The sequence below is a fragment of the Pseudocercospora fijiensis genome (genome assembly GCF_000340215.1).
Source record: "Pseudocercospora fijiensis CIRAD86 unplaced genomic scaffold MYCFIscaffold_6, whole genome shotgun sequence".
Lineage (NCBI taxonomy): Eukaryota > Fungi > Ascomycota > Dothideomycetes > Mycosphaerellales > Mycosphaerellaceae > Pseudocercospora > Pseudocercospora fijiensis.
In genome coordinates, this window is record NW_006921537.1 from 3,167,738 (window position 1) to 3,187,257 (window position 19,520).

The 19,520-nt window shown below is 48.4% G+C and overlaps 7 protein-coding genes and 1 non-coding gene across 8 annotated transcripts; 5 read left to right on the forward strand and 3 right to left on the reverse strand.

Annotated features, from left to right (window-relative positions):
• Positions 1-1,568: 1,568 nt before the first annotated feature.
• On the reverse strand, positions 1,569-2,704 carry MYCFIDRAFT_140759 (uncharacterized protein; the record flags this gene model as incomplete). Its single annotated transcript, XM_007930303.1, has 3 exons — positions 1,569-1,904; positions 1,956-2,528; positions 2,576-2,704. The coding sequence occupies 3 exons, from the start codon at positions 2,702-2,704 to the stop codon at positions 1,569-1,571; spliced, it is 1,038 nt and encodes a 345-aa protein (XP_007928494.1).
• A 594-nt stretch (positions 2,705-3,298) lies between these two features.
• Positions 3,299-5,647, forward strand: MYCFIDRAFT_217179 (ABC transporter, ABC-B family, HMT-ATM type; the record flags this gene model as incomplete). Its single annotated transcript, XM_007930536.1, has 2 exons — positions 3,299-3,745; positions 3,809-5,647. 2 exons carry the CDS (start codon positions 3,299-3,301, stop codon positions 5,522-5,524), a joined length of 2,163 nt encoding a protein of 720 aa, XP_007928727.1. The 3' UTR covers positions 5,525-5,647.
• Positions 5,648-5,662: 15 nt separating this feature from the next.
• MYCFIDRAFT_72157 (uncharacterized protein) lies at positions 5,663-8,657 on the forward strand. Its single transcript, XM_007929871.1, has 2 exons — positions 5,663-6,064; positions 6,182-8,657. The coding sequence occupies exons 1-2, from the start codon at positions 5,703-5,705 to the stop codon at positions 8,622-8,624; spliced, it is 2,805 nt and encodes a 934-aa protein (XP_007928062.1). The 5' UTR covers positions 5,663-5,702; the 3' UTR covers positions 8,625-8,657.
• A 591-nt stretch (positions 8,658-9,248) lies between these two features.
• MYCFIDRAFT_211797 (uncharacterized protein) lies at positions 9,249-11,292 on the reverse strand. The gene is made up of 3 exons (XM_007930304.1): positions 10,166-11,292; positions 9,897-10,104; positions 9,249-9,778 (listed from the first exon to the last, which is right to left on the reverse strand). Exons 1-3 carry the CDS (start codon positions 10,858-10,860, stop codon positions 9,404-9,406), a joined length of 1,278 nt encoding a protein of 425 aa, XP_007928495.1. The 5' UTR covers positions 10,861-11,292; the 3' UTR covers positions 9,249-9,403.
• Positions 11,293-11,455: 163 nt separating this feature from the next.
• Positions 11,456-12,196, forward strand: MYCFIDRAFT_140868 (uncharacterized protein; the record flags this gene model as incomplete). Its single annotated transcript, XM_007930305.1, has 2 exons — positions 11,456-11,628; positions 11,689-12,196. The coding sequence occupies 2 exons, from the start codon at positions 11,456-11,458 to the stop codon at positions 12,194-12,196; spliced, it is 681 nt and encodes a 226-aa protein (XP_007928496.1).
• A 160-nt stretch (positions 12,197-12,356) lies between these two features.
• MYCFIDRAFT_t54 lies at positions 12,357-12,482 on the forward strand. The gene has a single exon. It is a non-coding gene; the product is annotated as a tRNA-Arg (tRNA).
• Positions 12,483-13,190: 708 nt separating this feature from the next.
• Positions 13,191-15,218, reverse strand: MYCFIDRAFT_204249 (uncharacterized protein). Its single transcript, XM_007930306.1, has one exon. The coding sequence runs from the start codon at positions 14,942-14,944 to the stop codon at positions 13,376-13,378; it is 1,569 nt and encodes a 522-aa protein (XP_007928497.1). The 5' UTR covers positions 14,945-15,218; the 3' UTR covers positions 13,191-13,375.
• A 46-nt stretch (positions 15,219-15,264) lies between these two features.
• On the forward strand, positions 15,265-15,531 carry MYCFIDRAFT_176567 (uncharacterized protein; the record flags this gene model as incomplete). The annotated part of the gene is made up of 4 exons (XM_007930307.1): positions 15,265-15,318; positions 15,348-15,385; positions 15,411-15,440; positions 15,480-15,531. 4 exons carry the CDS (start codon positions 15,265-15,267, stop codon positions 15,529-15,531), a joined length of 174 nt encoding a protein of 57 aa, XP_007928498.1.
• Between the last annotated feature and the right edge of the window lie 3,989 nt (positions 15,532-19,520).

Consider the following 19,520-nt stretch of genomic DNA (forward strand, 5'->3'; position numbering starts at 1 on the left):
ATAAAAAATAAATAAATAAACGACTAAAATTTTATTCTAATATTTTAGCTTTAGGGTTTAATATCCTAATACTAGACGTAGATACGGTTTTCTAGAAATCGCCTAAGGTACCTATATCTCCTCCTTCTTCTTCTTTCTAAAAAGATAAAACTCTCGATATTAATATAGTCTATAGTAGCGATTCCCGCGAGTTCTATTAAATCTATAACGCCTTCGAAAATAAGCGACGACGACGTCTATATATTACTCTAATCTATAATAGGATTTTCTAGATACGAAGTAATAATAAAACGATCGCATTATAAAAGGAGATTCTATAGACTTTTTAGTTACCTTACTTTAGGGCGGTTTTTAGAAGGTAAAAAATTTAGGATAACTCGTAAGGAATAGATATACTACTTAATAATAGAAGAGCGAGGACTATAGAGCCGTTTCCTAAGGGGATTGCGGCTAAGATAGTAAGTAAGAGGGAGAGTAGGAAAGCGGATTTAAATATACGGCGTTTAGATTAGACGTCGGTAGCTAATAGGTAGCTTTTAATAAATAAATAGAAGGATTATAAGGAGTTTTTAAAAAAGTTAAAGGAACGAGGTAAGGATTAAATTTCTATCTACTTAAACTAGAATATAAGATAATCCTTAGAGGAAGATAGTATAAAGTAGCTTAGAATAATTTTAGTAGGCAAAGATAGTACTTATATAGCGAGTCTAGACAAGCAAGAGGACAGTTACTTATTACTATTAATTATAGTATCTTAGACCTTATATAAATACTTCTCTAACCTTAAAACTACTATAATCTAGCTCGGATTACTAATAGGTCTATCGACTAGGATATTAAATCTCTATATCTACTAATTCTAAGATATACTACGTTATAGTAGATCTTATTAAATTTTAGAGTTATATTTAAAACCTAAGTTCCTTTATTATATAGACTAAGGTCTTACTAATAAAACTTTAAAAGAAAACTATACTATAGTTTATCTCTAATTCTAACCCTTAAGGAGCTTTGCGAACATTTTTTATTAGGTAAGAAGTCGACTCGAACGGTAAATATAAATATAGTTAAGGATAGGAATAGGGTCATTTTTAAAGGATTAGATTCCTATAGGAGTATTAATTTTAGATATCGAGATCACAACTGCGGAGTCGACGGCGAGAGGTGATATTGTTGCGATGAATGGGAGTATGATTTCTTGGTCTTTGATGAATAATTCGAATTGGGTTGGGGCTGGTGGAGAGGTCGGAGTGAGTCTGGATAAGACTTCGACATAGACGCTGAACTGTTGAGGTACTGTTGTCGATTACGAGTCACGATCCAACGTGCTCGGATGTCATTAGTAGAGGGATTAGGATTGGAAATACTGGTCACGTACCAGCGAATGCTTGACTGAAGAAAGCCACGGAGAAGCTGAAAGGAGGACTGCTGAAGTCTTTTTGAGTCCATCTTCGGCCGCGAAGATTTCTATTGAATGTACAGAATGCGCCATGAGTGAAGCAGCTTCGGGTCTGCATGCGGAACCCGAAATTGAACTATTTGGGTATCTGGAATGTCAAGTTCTGTGCTTATCGTGTGAGCTGAGCATTGGTTCCTGCCGCTGGAGACTTGCCGCCCTCTTCTGTGGCGGGCGCCGTACTACCTTCAGGTACCTTGGCATCGTCGAACTTGACTGTGCCCTTGTTCACGCTCGCGTATGTAAGTTTCTGTTCTGACTGTCTTGGTGGCGGAGCTGTGAGAGCTGCGCCGGATTCAGCTGCCGACTTTGCATGCAGTGCGGATGGGACAGCTCCAGCAGGACTATCCGCAATCTCGTTGACGTCTTGCGAGGAAAGCACGTCTGTGATTCGTGCTCCTCTGGATGAAAGCAGGATTGTCGCCGGGCCATGGAAGTGTAGAAAGAGCTAGACAGAGTCAGCAGGAGTCTTAAGTTTCCACCACGTTCATCAACTCACCCTATCGCCCCAGATCGTTCTCCTCGTCCACGTCCTGACTGTGAGAGCAAAATCTCTGAACAGCTTGTATGCCGTGCTTTCCCGCACTGTTCTGAAAAATCTCGTGTCAGGAAGGAGGGTCAACGGGTTCGGAATCTGCAAGCGCAGGTTATTCGACTTGAATCGATACGGCTGCGGCGCATGCTGCATCATGCTGTACGCAATCACATTGCTGGGATGCACCACATAGTCCTCGCCAGCCTTGAGCGAGATTTGGTGGATAAGACCTTTGCCTGACAGAGCGAGTAGCCCCCGGCCAGTCACAGTCGTGTTTCCCCAATGTGCCATGCTCATTCTCATGTTCCATCGCGGCCTGAGCTGGAGTGTATGTCCTGTCCATGCTAGTAAAGCATTTCTTCTCGCCACCATCCAGTCTAATCTGCCATCCAGATGTACTACGACCAGAGATGTGATGGGCGATTTGGTAGCTATGAGCGCTGTATATGGAGAGGTCGAGGAGATTCGCTGGTAGACAAATGGTATACCGAGAAGTGCTCGTCGGAATGGCTCAAGAAGAGAGAGGGTAGATACGGCCTGGGAGAGTCAGTTTTGGTCAATTTCGGTGTCATGTACTGCCTCACATTTTCCGCTTTGCCATTGAATCCTACTAACGTGCCTTTTCGCGTATACAGGTTCTGAGAAGCAGATATCGAAGCGGAGAGGAGGGAGAAGGGGCTGCCGAGCACTTCGAATCGCGCATCTACACGCATTGATCAGCTACAGCACATGGTCATACTACTCATGAAGCAGCCATACCAGCTGAGGGACTTGAGCTTGCAGGACTGCTCGCTTCTAAGCTCTGTACTGGCTGTGTTGATGAAGGTGTTGCGCTGATCTGGACATATCGTCGACTCGTCTTTCCAGTCAAGCTGCTGGAGTGTCTGACCTGCCTGCAGGATGCGCAGACATGGTCCAACGCGCGCCGGCGCATTATGAGATCTGTGTTTGGAGAAAGTTGTTTAGCAGGGACCTTTCCACGAGAGACACATTCAGGCAGAAATCATTGTTGCCTTACGATTGGCTGTAGCCCGATCTCGCTCGAGCCTCGCCTCGCTTCAACTTCTTCTGCTCAAGCACGCTATCCGATCGACGCCACTTCTGCCGCACTACAGTCTGGTCCTGTGTTGAGGCTGCATCTTCCTGCGTGTCTGCGTAGCCTGTAGAACTAACTTACAGTTTGCACTCGCCAGCCATTGAGCCCTCAACCAGAGTCATCAAGGTCCTCATCTAGGAGCATAAGTGCACCACGGCCGCATCCAGATGGTTTCACGGCCCAGATAGGGAGTAAGAGGAGGTGAAGGAGCATGTTGGTGAGCAGAGTCGGCCTGCGGGCTGCTCTAAGACCATGCACTGCTTCTACACGTAGGCCGACGCCTGCACTACATATACAAGCTTCATGGCATGCGAAGCGTGTGTTCGCGAATACACCTCGGCACAGGAAGGACAATGCCAGAGCAACGACAGCACAGAAGGAGCCACAGAACCAGAGTGAGCCCACAGAAGACAGAGTCGGACCACCAGAAGCTGTTGTGAAAGAAGCAAAGCAAGAAGAGGAGGCCAACGTGCAGAAGGCAACCAAGCCCGCTGTCAAGGCTGATCCGCTGCTTGCCGAGCAGACTGTCTCGAACAAGGAGCAGAGGAAGGCGGACTGGGCCATCATAAAGGATATGACCAAGTACTTGTGGCCCAAGAATGATTTCAGCACCAAGATGAGGGTTGGCCTCAGTGTTGGCTTGCTCGTAGGCGCCAAGGTGCGTTCGGCGTTTTCAGCGCCCACGTCTTTCCCCAACCCACAGCATTGATAGAGTATATAGGTCCTCAACGTGCAAGTACCATTCTACTTCAAAAGCATTGTTGATTCCATGAACATCGATTTCGCTGCTGTTGGAGGCACGGCCATGACTGTTGCTGGCGCTGCCATCTTTGCATATGGAGCGACGAGGATAGGTGCAACAGTGTTCCAAGAATTTCGAAACGCCGTTTTTGCCACCGTCTCGCAGAAATCAATTCGCAAAGTCGCTGGAAATGTCTTCGAACATCTCCTGAAGCTGGACCTCAACTTCCATCTCTCGAGACAGACAGGAGGTCTCACCAGAGCTATTGATCGTGGTACCAAGGGCATCAGCTTCCTGCTGACGAGCATGGTCTTCCACATCATACCGACGGCTCTTGAAATCAGTCTGGTCTCGGGCATCCTGACCTACAACTATGGCTGGAAGTTCGCAGCTCTCACCGTGGGCACAATGGCCGCCTACTCTTGGTTCACCATCGCCACTACCGCTTGGAGAACCAGATTCCGCAAGCAGGCCAATGCTGCCGACAACAAAGGTGCGACTGTCGCAGTAGACAGCCTGATCAATTACGAAGCTGTCAAATACTTCAATAATGAGGCTTACGAGGCCAAGCGATACGATGGAGCACTGAAAAACTACCAAGATGCCAGCATCAAAGTTGCTACATCTTTAGCGTATCTGAACAGTGGTCAGAATCTTATCTTCTCCACGGCTCTGACCGGCATGATGTACATGGCCGCTCAAGGGGTGGCCGGCGCGAACTTGACCGTCGGAGATCTGGTCATGGTCAATCAGCTCGTCTTCCAGCTGTCCGTTCCACTCAACTTTCTGGGCAGCGTTTACCGCGAGCTCCGACAATCGCTGTTAGATATGGAGACTCTCTTCAATCTGCAGAAGGTGAACGTGCAGGTGAAGGAGGCGCCGAATGCCAAGCCTCTTCTCCTCAACAAGGGCGGGGAGATCAAGTTTGAAAATGTGTCATTTGGATACCGTGCCGACAGACCCATCTTAAAGAAGCTCGACTTGACAATCCCCGCGGGTAAGAAGGTCGCCATCGTGGGACCGTCAGGTTGTGGTAAGTCGACAATCCTACGTCTGCTGTTCCGATTCTACGATGTGGAATCAGGCCGAATCACAATCGATGGTCAGGACATCCGAGAAGTATCTCTCGAATCTCTCCGAAAGAGCATTGGAGTCGTGCCTCAAGACACAACTCTCTTTAACGACACGATCGAGCACAACATCCGCTATGGAAAAATCACATGCACGCATGAAGAACTCATCGCCGCAGCAAAACGTGCTCGCATCCACGACATCATCGAGTCATTACCCGATGGCTACAAGACCATGGTCGGTGAGCGAGGAATGATGATTAGCGGAGGGGAGAAACAGCGACTAGCTGTCAGTCGTCTCATCCTCAAAGACGCGCCTCTACTGTTCTTCGATGAAGCGACCTCTGCACTCGACACGCATACCGAGCAAACTCTCTTGCACAACATCAATTCCATCTTGAAGGACAAGGCAAGGACGAGTGTCTTCATCGCTCATCGTCTCCGAACGATCTATGACAGTGATGAAATTATCGTCTTGAAGGATGGGAAAGTCGCAGAGCAGGGCACGCATGACAAGCTCATTCATCATGATGGCATCTATTCGGAGCTTTGGAGCGCTCAGGAGATGGCTTTTACTGAGGAGACGGAGGTCGTGGACCAGGCGAGGGTTGGGGAGAGGAAGTAAATTATGTCGATGATTTGGAAATCAGAGGTCAAATCATTTCATGTTCTGTAGAGGTCATTTCGCTTTTTGAGCATGACTCGCGTAAGAAAGCTTAAATTTATGGACAGTTCAGTCCATATGCAAACACTCATCACTTCGAGACTTCCGACTCCCGACCGTAGATCACGCCTGCACCAATATGTCTGGTCGCAAGGACTTTCTGTCGCAACAAGCGCCAGAAAACTACGTCGCTGGTCTAGGTCGTGGTGCGACAGGTTTCACCACTCGATCCGATCTTGGCCCCGCCCGCGAAGGACCTTCAGAAGAGCAGATCAAAGAAGCACTCGCAAAGCGCGCCGCAGCTCTTGGGAATGCGCCACCAACAGCATACGGTGTGAAGGGAAAGAAGGACGACGACGCTGAAGATGACGACCGATATCAAGATGCCGAGAACGAGGAAGGTCTATTCGCAAGCGGCAACTACGATCGCGAGGACGATGAGGCTGATCGCATCTACCAAGATGTCGACGAGCGCATGAGCAAGCGTCGAAAGACGTCAAGGTTAGTCTGCCCCATACATTCCCTTCCCCAGCACGATCTATCACATGAAAAGCCATGTTCATCGTTCTTGCAGCCTATCTCGTGTGGTGGAGCACTTGCCGACTTGAGAGACAACAGGGAAGAGCGTGAACGCAAAGAACGAGAAGAATTCGAAGCCAAAAATCCCAAGATCCAGCAACAATTCGCCGATCTCAAACGAGCCCTCGGGACAGTCAGTGATGAAGATTGGGCGAGCATTCCCGAAGTGGGAGACTTGACCGGCAAGAATAGAAGGAGCAAGCAAAATACGCGACAACGATTCTATGCTGTGCCGGACAGCGTGTTGGCGGGTGCAAGGGACAGCGGGCAGCTGGGGACCGAGATTCAAGATGAAGGAATGGCGACTGAGGCAGACGGCGCATCGAATGAGCAGGCTGATGGGACCATGACCAATTTTGCGGACATCGGTGCTGCACGAGACAAGGTGCTGAAAGCGAGACTCGACAAAGCAGCGGCGGGCACGGAGACTGCTTCTGCCGGAACGAGCACGAGCATTGACCCGAAAGGCTACATGACTGCGTTAGCATCTACGGAACTGTCGAAAGGCGATATTCCGGTGGGTGATATCAAGCGTGCACGAGTGCTTTTGGAGTCAGTCATCAAGACGAATCCTCGCCATGGACCGGGCTGGATTGCAGCAGCACGTCTGGAGGAGTACGCCGGCAAGATTGTGGCTGCCAGAAACGTGATTCGACGAGGTTGCGAGATGTGTCCCAAGAACGAGGATGTCTGGTTGGAGAGTATGCGACTGAACGATAACGCCAACGCCAAGATCATCGCGGCGAAGGCCATCGAGCACAACGACAGATCAGTGCGACTCTGGATCGAAGCCTCGAAACTCGAGACGATTCCTGCATCGAAGAAGCGCGTGCTGCGAAAAGCACTAGATCACATTCCGCAGTCAGTCGCTATTTGGAAAGAGGCAGTCAATCTGGAGGAGAACCCCGACGATGCTAAACTCTTGCTCGCAAAGGCTACTGAGATTATTCCTCTCTCAGTCGAGCTCTGGCTGGCTCTTGCACGACTTGAGACACCAGAGCAGGCACAAGTCGTTCTCAACAAGGCACGAAAGGCTGTGCCGGCAAGCTACGAGATCTGGGTCGCCGCGGCGCGATTGCAAGAACAGACTGGCCAGGAAGCGATGGTGTCGAAGGTCATGGAGCGTGCAGTCAAAGCACTTGCTCGTGAGTCTGCTATGCTGAAGCGTGAGGAATGGATCTCACAGGCAGAGACATGTGAAGAAGAAGGTGCGCCGTTGACTTGCCGCGCTATCATCAAAGAGACGATCGGGTTCGGACTTGACCCAGACGATGATCGCAAGCAGATCTGGCTCAACGACGCGCAAAGCTCAATGGACCGAGGCATGTACGAGACTGCTCGTGCGATATACTCTGCTGCTAGAAAAGAATTCTACACTCGAAAGAGCGTATGGCTAGCTGCTGCAGAACTGGAGCGAAAGGCCGGTTCGAAAGAGCAGCTGTGGTCCATCTTGGAAGAGGCTGTGAATAGTATTCCGACATCTTCAGAGCTTTGGATGCAGCTGGCTCGTGAGAAATGGCTTGCAGGTGATGTTGAAGGGGCCCGTCGTGTGTTGGGAGAAGCTTTCTCCAAGAACCCGGAGAACGAGGATATTTATCTTGCTGCCGTCAAACTCGAAGCAGATAACGGACAAGAGGATCGCGCTCGGATGCTGCTCGCCCAAGCGCGAGAAGAGGCGAGGACTGACCGTGTCTTTGTACGAAGTGTGGCATTCGAGCGGCAGACGAACAACTCAGACCGCGCTCTCGAACTCGTCAACGAAGGACTACAATCATTCCCGAGGACCGATAAGTTGTGGATGATGAAGGGTCAGATCTACGAAGGGAAGGGTATGAAGCCGCAAGCTCGCGAAGCGTTCAGCAACGGCACCCGGCAGTGTCCAAAGAGCGTCCCCCTCTGGATTCTCGCTGCACGTCTGGAAGAGAGCATGGGCATTGTCGTGAAAGCACGATCCACCCTTGATCGCGCACGACTAGCGGTACCCAAGAACGACCGGCTTTGGACAGAATCCATCCGTCTCGAAATTCGCGCCAAGAACCTTCCCGCCGCAAATCAGAAACTGGCCCAGGCACTCCAAGAATGCCCCAACTCAGGCCTCATCTGGGCCGAGCGGATCTGGAATTTGGAAGAACGCACGAAACGCAAACCACGCATCCTCGAAGCCATCAAGAAAGTCGAAAACGACCCCATCCTGTTCGTCACTGCTGCAAGAATTTTCTGGTCGGAGCGTAAGCTGGACAAGGCTGATAGTTGGTTCCTCAAGGCCGTCACGCTCGATCCAGATCTTGGTGATAGCTGGGCTTGGTGGTATAAGTTTTTGGTTCAGCATGGTACGGAGGAGAAGCAGGAACAAATCATCAAGCAGTGTACGGCCAACGAGCCGAAGCATGGTGAGGTGTGGCAGACTGTGAGGAAAGCGCCGGAGAACTCTAGGAAGACGACTGAGGAGGTTTTGAAGTTGGTTGCGAAGGCGATGAATTAAGTCATGCTGAGAGCGCGGTCAACCTGCCCAGGAGTGGCTGTATCGTGAGCGTGAAAGCTTGCACTTCAACTGTACCTTCCCGTTCACCTTGCTCTGCGTTCTCCTTCACTTTAAGAAGAGTGCGTATGATATCCTAGGAAGAGTTGGCTAAATAGATATGCAGGCGCCAGAACCAAGACCAAATTCGTACAGTCATAAAAGTCCTCAACGCCAATCAAAAAGAAGCATCGGATCTTGATTCGCACAATACCTTCTGACCCTTCTCATCGCCAGTGTCTGTCGAAACCCTCTCCGAAAATACATCACATCTCGCATTATCTATCTAAAAGACTCCTTGCAGGAATTCCCTTGGATTAACGTCAATGCGTGTGCAAGCTGGAATTCACTCGAGCTACAACTCCTATAAATGTCATGGACGTAACTCGGAAATTCTTTCCGTTATACCTGAGTTACCGTAGCCTTTGATGAAGACCGGGCTACTCAAGTAACAGCCCTGCAGCTGGACTGAAAAGAGCGGTCTGTACACTTAAGTGCTCACATAAATCTTCAACTCAGACATCGTTTCCCGTGTTACTTTAGTTGCCGTGATTCTGGATGCGGAGCGGGCTGCAGTCTTGTGGGAGTAGGTTTTGCAAGTGATCTTCACAAATGCTCACATAAACCATCGTCTCATGCACAGCTAGCTAGCGGACTGAAGCCTTGTTGTTGTCGAACTGAGGAAGCGATCTTCACAAGTGATAGCCGCAAATTCCGCCAAGAGCAATCAGAAAATCAACCTTTCACCCATACCGTATATCCAAGCTCAAGCGAATGGCATGCGCTTCAACATACTCCTCAGTCTTCCGATCCCATCGCCGCCGACACTCCAAACGCGAAGCCGCCAAGCCATAAACCCTGTCAAGAATCGGAGTCAACTTGATGATGATGTCTTTCATATGCTGCTCCATATCTGCATCAAACCAGCACACCGCGTCGTATCTCCAACACATCGTATGGCTGAGTCTGCGGAACTCCTCGAGCACTTCGAGAGGGACCATTTTGCCTAGCGTGCCTAGAAGGGAGTGGCAGTAGATACGTTCGGTGGAGATGCATTGCATGCCAAGGTGGAGATCGTGGGTTAGGAGGTCTGCGTGAGCTAGAGCATCCTCACGCACCTGGAATCGAGGCCGGTTAGCAAAGGGTTCATAAGAAAGTAGCTCTCCACCTCGAGAAATGGGATGGGCTACCGTTGAGATTGTAACGGAGTCGAAAAGCAGTTTCTGGCGCACGTACCTTCGCTTGGAAGCCCGGCCAGTGGTCCATGCCCTTGAAGTCGACGTTGAAGTTAGCGCAGAGGCGACTGATTGCGAAGGAGCACTGCATCATCAACGAGATCGTGCTCGGTTCCCGTCCTAAGTGATTGACTGTCTCGTAAGCCTTGCCTTCGACGAGCACGCTTTTCAGTGATGTGCTCTTTTGCAAAAATGACACCAGTGTATACCTGAGCAACATATGCGTGAGCATGTATCCCGGGAGGAAGAAGTGGATCACGAATTACTTACAATTCAGCCGTCGATCGAGACACGTCCTCCCAAGCTGATCGACGATGGCCTTGATCCACGGCGTCGTACAGTGCCTCCTCGTCGAGTAAAATTCGGACTTTTTCGAACTTGAGAAATGAAAGTGGCCAAGGTGGAGCATTGAGCTTCATGATCGGCTCGTATCGATAATCATGCGGAGCGCGACGCGTCTCCAGGAACAATAGGTGGTTGGCCACGAAGCGAGCTGTAGGAGTGTTAATTGAGTAGATCATTTCAGAAGCGTCACCATGTATGCTCTTCGAAGCGCGCAGGATTTGCGGGTGGCATTTGCCAACGTCGTTGAGTGTTAGAAGCTCGTCGTAAATGCGGTTGCGAATTTCGCCAGCGAGAGCTGTGAATCGGAAGGTCATGGATTTATCTGCGTTACGAAGTAGGCGGATACATTCTTCCTGGGTGATTTGAGAATGCTCGGTTTTATGTAGGCCGCGGTCTTGCACGAACGTGCGAAGTTCATCGAGCGTGCAATTTTCGTAGGCGAGAGCGTGTTTTGGCAATGTCATTGTGTCAATCTTGCTCGAGGGGAAAGGATGGTCGGTGGTTGCGAATCGCAATTGGACGTCCGAGCCAAGGCAAATAAAGGCGAACTGGTATGCAGTGAATGCAAAATGAGCTGCGTTGTTCATAGACGAGTCGCTGTACATCATGATGCATTTCATGGTTCATCACACACGTTCAATGATGCTGATGATCCACCGCTTCAAGGCATGATGGTGTTGCGCTCGCAAACGAAGCTTTCAGAGCCCGTATTCTCTCCTTTCGAGCCCGCGGACACGATGCCTATTCTACGCTGCAGTTGTTCATGATGTCTCAATCTGGATATCCAGGCTCTTCTTCGTCATTGGGTGTGTTTATATGTGCCTGAAGCGTGCCCCCCTCCCTGCTTGCGTCTCTTATCCCAACATTGCAGCCCGCAGGTATCCTCGCTGCATTGAAGACCGCCTGGAAGCCATCCTTGGGTCATGCTCGATGTTCGTTTTCTGCGTCGGTCCACATCCTCGCCATACCTCAGGATCGGCTGCCCGGGTCGCGTAGCATGCAGGATGTCGGTGCTGGCTGGTCCGCTCGCATATCGTATTGTCGCGACAGTGATTTGCATCGATACAGAGAGGGAGGAGAAACATCCGTCAGCAAAGACATGACATCCAGGCCAGCCAAGCCAAATTCGGACCGATTGTTCTATACCACTTTCTTTGCTGCGCCTCCGCGGTTCCTTGTCGACATGCATCGGAGTCAGGACAATGCTCAGACAACATGCCTCCCGCCATCGCCAGCAAGACCGCGGCGGATGAAGCCAATCCCGAGCAGCTGGTGCAGCCACGCATTGTGACATTCGAAACAGAAAGGCTGCAAATGAAAACCATGTCCATGGACGATGTCGACGGCATCCTCCCGATTCTCCAGCACGAATCGGTGATGCAGTGGACGTACGTAGGCGGCATGTTCTCTATGCCCGATTGGAGACGTGCTCAGCTCACAGCTTCCAGATCTCATCCCCCGGTGCAGAACAGAGATCAGGCTGCACGATGGGTCAGTTCTCGAGCCCTTGGCCGCCACGTCTTCAACTTCTGTATCCGAGAGAAATCGCCATGTGGTGCGGCGACTGCATCATCCCGAATCGTCGGGATGGTGGGCGCTTTCCACTGGCCAATGGTCGGCTACATGATTCATCCAGATTTGCAGGGCAAAGGGTACGCGACCGAAGCACTGAAAGCCTTCATACCAAGGTACTGGGAACGCGTCCCAGAAGGCACTGCGGGTGGTCACGATGTGCTTGAAGGCTACACCGACTCGGAGAACTTCGCCTCGCACCGCATCCTCGAGAAATGCCGCTTCACACGCTGCGAAATTTCATTCCAAGATTTTGAGAGCCCGAGTATGGGACTGCGAGACAGCGTAGCGTTTCGACTTGCGAGGCCGGGCAAGATGATGGCTGATCTTGGACTTGATCCGGACGCGAAAGAAGAAGAGCCTCCCGAGCCGCCGGTGCAGTGAGTTTGAGCAGAATTACCTCCATCCAGATATCAGGCTGCAACAAACCAAGCTTCCAAGCAAGCTACCTCTCCACTTTCACCCAATGGTACCATGCTTTACACTTCATATACAGTCAAGAACCTAGGACCTTCAGCAAGTCAGAATGCGGCTTGCGGCCTTAGGAGATGTGGTCTAGCGGTTGGGCACAGGCACCTCGATTCACTAGAGGTGGGCAATTCATTAGCCCATGCTTCATTCATTGTTAATAGGCATGTCCTGGACGTAGGTTCGATTCCTACTGTCTCCAAAATTCCTTTTTGCTTTTTCATCTTGCGATCAAACTGTTTTTATTCTTCCCTTTTCGCCCATCATTTCTTTTCGCACTCCATCCAGCATGATGGTTTCAAGCCCTTTGAACCCGCCAAACATGAACGCATTTATCTCATGATGGCATTACAACATACATTGCTGTTGTTCACGTCCAAAATACCTTCGTGAATGATCGACGAAAGAAAAAAGAAAAAGTTCAGATCACGATACCTACCGGCTATTTGAGAAAACCAAGAGCCTTTTTCCAACCGACAAAAAAGCGGGATTTTCAGCAGCGTGTACTAGACATGCACACACGAAAGAAAAGAAGAAGAAAAAATGATGGCTACTTACCAACGCACAAGTAAGCAAAACGTCAAACTTCAACTCAGTCTGCCAGCCCACGCAGTCCTAACGAATTGGCGAGGACGACGATGAAATTGATGATGTGATTGAGAATTGCGGGCGACGCTGGGCAGGCGTTTCTCGTGTGATTGGATATAGCATACGGGAAGTTCGTGGCACCGACTACAAGGGACTGCAGATGTATGGACAGGAGGTCTTCTTGAGATTAATTCATTCCGTGGGGGGAAAAAAATTCGAAGTATTATATTCGCTCGGCCGGAGATCTATGATGCGTATGTCTTCGGGTGAGGTGAGGAGAAATGCAGCAAAGGCAAGGAAAAAGAAAGCAAGCCAGCTAGCTAGCGTGTCGAACTTGCACTTTCAACGCTACATGAGGTATCATATCTATACACATGTCACACCCCTTCCCACCCATCCAGAGCTAGATTATGTACACCAGACCTTTAAACGCCTCATATGATGGATGCATCAAGTCGTACCGTCATTCCCGACCTTAACCTCCCCTCCCCATCATCCTCCCCTCCCTTACACCTCCTCCTCATCAGCATCCTCAAAAAAGTGATTCACCCACGGACTAAACGTCTCATTCCCATACGCACTGCCCCCAAACGTGAGATAACTCTCCGCATCAAAAAGCGGAATCCTCGTAACCTGTTGAAAATCCCCCATCACCCACACCGTCTGCATCCCCATAATCATATGCGCCAAAATATGACAATGCATCATCCAAACCCCCGGATCCGTAACTCGTAACCTCCACCCCCTCCAACCAAGTTGACTCCCCGCGGTGGTCTTGTCGATGTACCGGTATAGATTCGTGGTGTCGCGGAGCACAGGGTTGTAATGCGCGAGTTTCTTCTCGTTGGCGATGGGATCGTACGTTCCATTCCCCGAGCCGATGTCGTAGTAATGAGCCCCGTGAGCATGGAAAGGATGATAATCCTGCCCACCCCCGTTTTTCACCAAGGAGCCGGTATTGATCCAGATTATTTCTAGGACTTCGCCGAGTTTTGCCGGGAAGGCGAGGGAGTGAGGGTCCCAGCCGCCGTTTTGCAGGGCGGCGGTGTAGTTGGGCATGGCGGAGGGGCCGTTTTTGTAGATGTGGGTGAGGTAGGGTTCTTCGCCCGGGTAGGGGGAGGAGAGGAGTTCGGTCCAGTTGAGGCCGTTTGCTTGCCAGATGATTTCGGCGGAGAGGCCGATTTGGCGGTTGTCGATGAGGATGCGGCGGGTGACTTCGGAGGCTTGGGGGAAGTTGTTGGGTTTGAGGGGTTCGAGGGCGTATTCGAGCCAGTCGTAGGTGTGGTTGCTGAGCTTGAAGAGAGGTGTGCTTGGTGCTGTGGTGATGTTGGGCTTGCCGCCGGAATATCGCAGAACGCCATAGCCACGATAGACGGCGGGTCGATCTTTGGTCTCGTATTGGATGAGGTAATCGGTCTTTCCGTTGAGCTCGGCCACGGTCTTGGTTTTGAAAAGCACGTCGAAACGCTGTCCGCTGGACAGTTGCATGAATCTGAAGTCCTTTGGAAGGGTGTACGGCTTGGTGTAGCTACCATCGGCTTCGATGATCGTCCAGTTATGGTGACCTTCAATGGCGAATTGGACCAGGCTGATGGCGGTGCCTCCAATGAAGCGCATGCGGTACGTCTTACCGGGCTCTACATCAATCACGGGCAGCTTGCAAGCGCCTTGGCCAGCTGTCTCTCCCTTCGCAACACCAACTCCATTGATGAGCACTGCATTGACTTCACCAGGCCACTTGAATGTCGTGTTCAAGAGACCGAATTCGATCTGCTCGTCGGTCTGGTTGTAGTAATCGGTGATGAGGACGATGCGCTCCTCGTCGTACTGATTCCTGTAAGGCTGATCCTCCGCAGGGTCCTCAATGATCAGTGGGCCTGCACAAGACATTGCCTGAAAGCCAACATGGCTGTGGTAGAAGTAGGTGCCGCTCTCGTTCTTCGTCGGATACACTTCATAGTCGAAAAAGTGGCCCGGCGGAATTGGCCACTGACTTGCTGCTGGGGTGCCATCGCTGAAAGGTGCCATCCGCTGACTCAGCCCATGCCAATGTATTGTGGTGTTCCAACGCTCCATGTCATTATAGACGCGAATCCAGCTTCTCCGGCCAGGCTGAAGTCGAATGGGCGGGCCAGGCGATGTGCCATTTGCTAGTACTGAAGTCCTATTCTGACACGCGACTGGAACGTTGGCTTCTGTTATTCGCAGGATGAAGTCTGGCTGGAAATCTTCGCCATGCTCGCAAGGTCCGCCATACCGCCCAGGTGGGCCATTCGGGCTTCCTCGCGGTCCCCACGCGACGACATTTTGAAGAGTGCTGAGCAGCCACGCCGCGCTGGCAGCGAAAGAGGCTGCTCTCATCTCGAAGTGAAGATGGGCCGCGATGACTAAAGACGATGTCGATGAGCAAGAATGAGGGCATAGAAGAGAGTGTGTACCACGTGCAGGTAGTGGCAACCTATAGGAGGACAAAATCGAGCGGCATATCAAGTCTTACCAGGATCAGGCCGTACGACGGTGCCGACGCATGTCAATTTATCAGGTACGAGACTACGAGCTCGGGTAGCGTCAGGTGTGCCCGTGCGAGTAGATCAACCCAGTCAAGGGTCAGGGGTCAGGGTCAGGGGGTTGGGCGCGTGCGTATACCATCATCGCGGCACTAGAACTTCTCTATTAATAGTAGGCCTTGAATACTTCGCGCGTCTTATAGATAAGCGGTTGTCTTATCTATAAGACAGGTTATTAAGCCTTATTGTCTTATAAGCTAGTATCTTTTCTATCTTATAGGTATTTAACGTATCTTATCTAAAATAGCGCTCTTAGCGATGTCTCGTAACCTTCCTCTTACCTTTATAGACCGTACCTCTCCTAGCTATTACTACTACTATATCGATTGTCGCTATTCTTGCTATATAATGCCGCCGAAGGGCTCGTCGTCGTCTACGCCGCTTAATCCGAAGGCCGCTACGAAGGCCGCTACTATATAAGCTAAGCGGAAGGCTACGAAGGAAGCAAAGAAGGAAGCGAAGGAGGCGGCGAAGAAGGAGTCGAAGAAGGAGTCGAAGAAGGAGGTTATAAATAAGCCGCGTACGAGATAGCTGCCTTATTTATAAATAGAGGCACAAATCGAGTCTATACTATAGGCGTTCATCGACCGACTAGCAAGGCAGAATAATAACTAAGGGTTTCTAGACTCGGATATTCTCGAGGTTACGAAGGAGCTTAACGCTAAGTATAATATTAGCCTAGCACCGAAGTAGGTACGTAATAAGTTTAATACCTTCCGGCCGTCTTAGAAGCGCTAGAAAGCGCACCTTAGAAGGATTAGTAGGTAGAGTAGTTAGCCGCCTAAACCGGACGATAATAATATAGAAGAAGGCTATTATAGCGCTTATCTAGATTGCCTTCTATTTAAAGACAACCTACCTAAGTTTTATAACAAGTTAGAGGTATTGTTTAGTAATTACCTCGCTATAGGTAAAGGCGCATTCGAAGCCGCGGATTTAGTAGATTTAACGATTATAGAGCGCTACGCTAAGTAGGTAGACGAGGAAGGTAAAGAAGGTAGTAAAGAAGAGGAAGAAGAAGTTATTATAGACGAAGAAGAATAGCTAGCATCTAATAAAGAAGCCTCTTCTAGCAAAGCGCTAAGTTTACCTCTCGAGAGGTCGTCTAGTACTAATAGCAGTATTAGTCGTAGAAGGAAGAGATAGGCTTATTAATTACTATAGAAATAGGCCGTTATAGCGTTAGCGAAGAAGCCGAAGGCAACGGAGTCTTAACTATAGCGCTCGTACTCTACTAACAAAGTTAGTATTGCTATTACTAACCTCGAGAAGCCGCTAAACCGAGCACTAATAAGCATTCTTGCTAATAGACAGTATTCGAACGCGCCGAAGGATACTATCGTAAGTGCTGCTATTCGTAAAGCTATAAATTGCGAGGCTATTTAAAAGCTTGCCTTTACGAAGCGAATAGCACTCTCAGACCTTCTCGAGAATAAAGGTACGGCTAGCCGTATTATAGGTTGTCTAGACAAAGATTTAGAAGCAACACTAAAGTAGTTATTAAAGAAGAGGGCGAATATAGACGATATCGAGGACGTTACTAAAGAGGCGTCTACGCCTACTACGTTGCCGGATACAGGAGGAACTAATCCGCCTACTCTTAAGTAGGCGGCACTATAAATGGAACCCTAATTAGTATAGAATCTAAGGGAAATGGTTCCTCAAAACATACCTTTTAATTATCCGGCGTAGCAGTTGTTCTATAGGTACGTTAAACAGCAGTTACCGTCGATATAGGACCTCGAGTTTAGAAGCCAAAGTAGCTTTTATTAGCAGTAATAGTATAGAATAGTTGTCGGGGAAGCTACATTTTAAAGAATAAAGGGTCTTTATCTATACTATAAATTTACGTAGAGATATTGTTAGTTTTTGCGTAAATCTATTAGAACTGCTTGCGAAGCTACTATTACGGTTATTTCTAACAATATTGTTGCCCCGTAAACAAGCTATATCTCCTACTAATTCTGTCGCATATAAAGCTAAGCCTAAAGCTTAGTAAAACCTCCGGATTTCGACTTTATCGCGAGTTTCCTCAACAACGCTATAACTAAATTTCTTCGTTCTTTTTTTATATAACGCTTCTGCTAATTAACTCTTAATCAAAATTATTATATGCAAAGAATAGTAGTATTACTATAGAGAAACTAGCGATACAGCAATAACAGTCGGTTTTTAGCGCTAACTCGGCAATACCCGCCTCCTACCTTCTTTATACCGATAGAGGACGAGGATAGGCGCGAGAGTGATAACGGCATATATAGGCATCTAACTAAAGTTCCGGAAGGTACGAGAAATAGTAATTTAAGGTAAGGAATACCGCTAAGACCTATACGTACCGAACTAAGCTAAGATTTCGTACTATACTCGGATATCTACTACTACCTCCGCCTTCTCTTTATTATTATTATTAATTATCTTCGTACGGATTGCTAGCCGCATTCCTTACAGTATAATCTCGCTATATAGAGATAGCTAGTTTATCTCTATATATACCTATTTTGCTTCGAAGCGCTATCGATACTCGATCTATCTCCGCGACCTTATCTTCTACGATATTATCCTCGTCGAAACCCGCGTTACGGTCTTCCGGTTGCTATTCGAGCGCTTTAGTTTCGATAGTTTAGTTATAGAGGTTATAGAAGTTGTTAAGGGCGCAAATAGCGATAATAAACCGCGCCTATTAGACAGTAGAATAGCCCTTATATAGACCTTCTTTAAATACTAGCTATTTCTCTTTATAGATACTAAACCTACGCTTAACGTAGTTACGAAGCTACGAATACCGAAGATTGAACAACTCTTCTTTACGCTTAGGCTTTATTTTAGAGGCGTACTATTCTCGAAGGTAATACCTCGTCTTCTAGTATAGCACTAGCACATAATCGAGGTTCTTTAAATAGCCGCTATCCGCTAAATAGAACCTTCCTCGAGGAATCTTTAACCCCTTCCGTATAGCTGTTTGCAATATAGTACTATCCGCCGCCGAGCCCTCCTATCTAGGCAATATATATATAAAGTTGCCTTTAAAATCTATATACGTAAGAACGTTCTACGATATACTACCCTTACGATTGCGATACGCGCTAGTATTCGGTACGTTCTTCGCCTTAAAGGGAATATAAGAGCCGTTAAGAGCGCTAATATAGCCTAAGAAGTATAGCTATATCTTTAGATTATTAGTTATCTCTAGTAAGGTTATAGACTCGGCAGTCGGCTGTTTAGCTATGTCTCGAAACAACGTATATAATAGACGACTAATCCTTAGAATAGCGCGCCTCGCGGTAAGTAGCGAGTGTTAATACACCCTTCGTAACTGCCGGTTTGTCTTCTTATATACTAGCATATCTAGGCATATAATTACTTGCTTAGCGGCGCTCACTCGACGGCTATAAGTAAGGCTATAATCGTCTACGAGAGTGTTAATTAACGCCTTAAGAACAGGTTGTCGAAGCCTCGTTGCATCGTAATAATACTCCGGCGGTCTAATTAATATAACCTGCGTCTAAAACGACCCCATTTCCGGTACTACTAGAGTAGTTATTTTGCCTAGAGGCCTATACTTCGGCCGCTCTATAGCCTCTAGTATTACTCGAAGCGATTAAACCGCTATATATACGGCTAGCACTAGTACGAAGTCCTCGATCTCGTCGTTATCTATACTACGATATATAGATATAGCAAGAGTAGCGGTTAAGAGAGGGCAAGAAGCTATATCTAAAGGAGATGCCTCCGAGGGTAGCGATAGCGATATATAAGGTAACTAGGTATAAATCTATCTTATAAAAGATAGTATAGTAGATAAGAGGCAATCTTTTATAAGACAGGCGTCTTATAAGCCGTCTTATAGATAAGACGGCTGTCTTATAGCTAATTTAGATAAGACGATAGATTATAGGTATTTAACGTGTCTTATAATAGACCTACCTGTCTTATAGATAAGACAGCTATCTTATAGATAAGACAATACGAAGTATTTAAGGCCGTAGAGCTTTTCTCGCTCCTCGTATATATATATATATATATATACGTAAACCCCTCAGAGCTGCTGCACTGCCGTCTCCCCCGCTTTTTGGTCTATTTTTTTT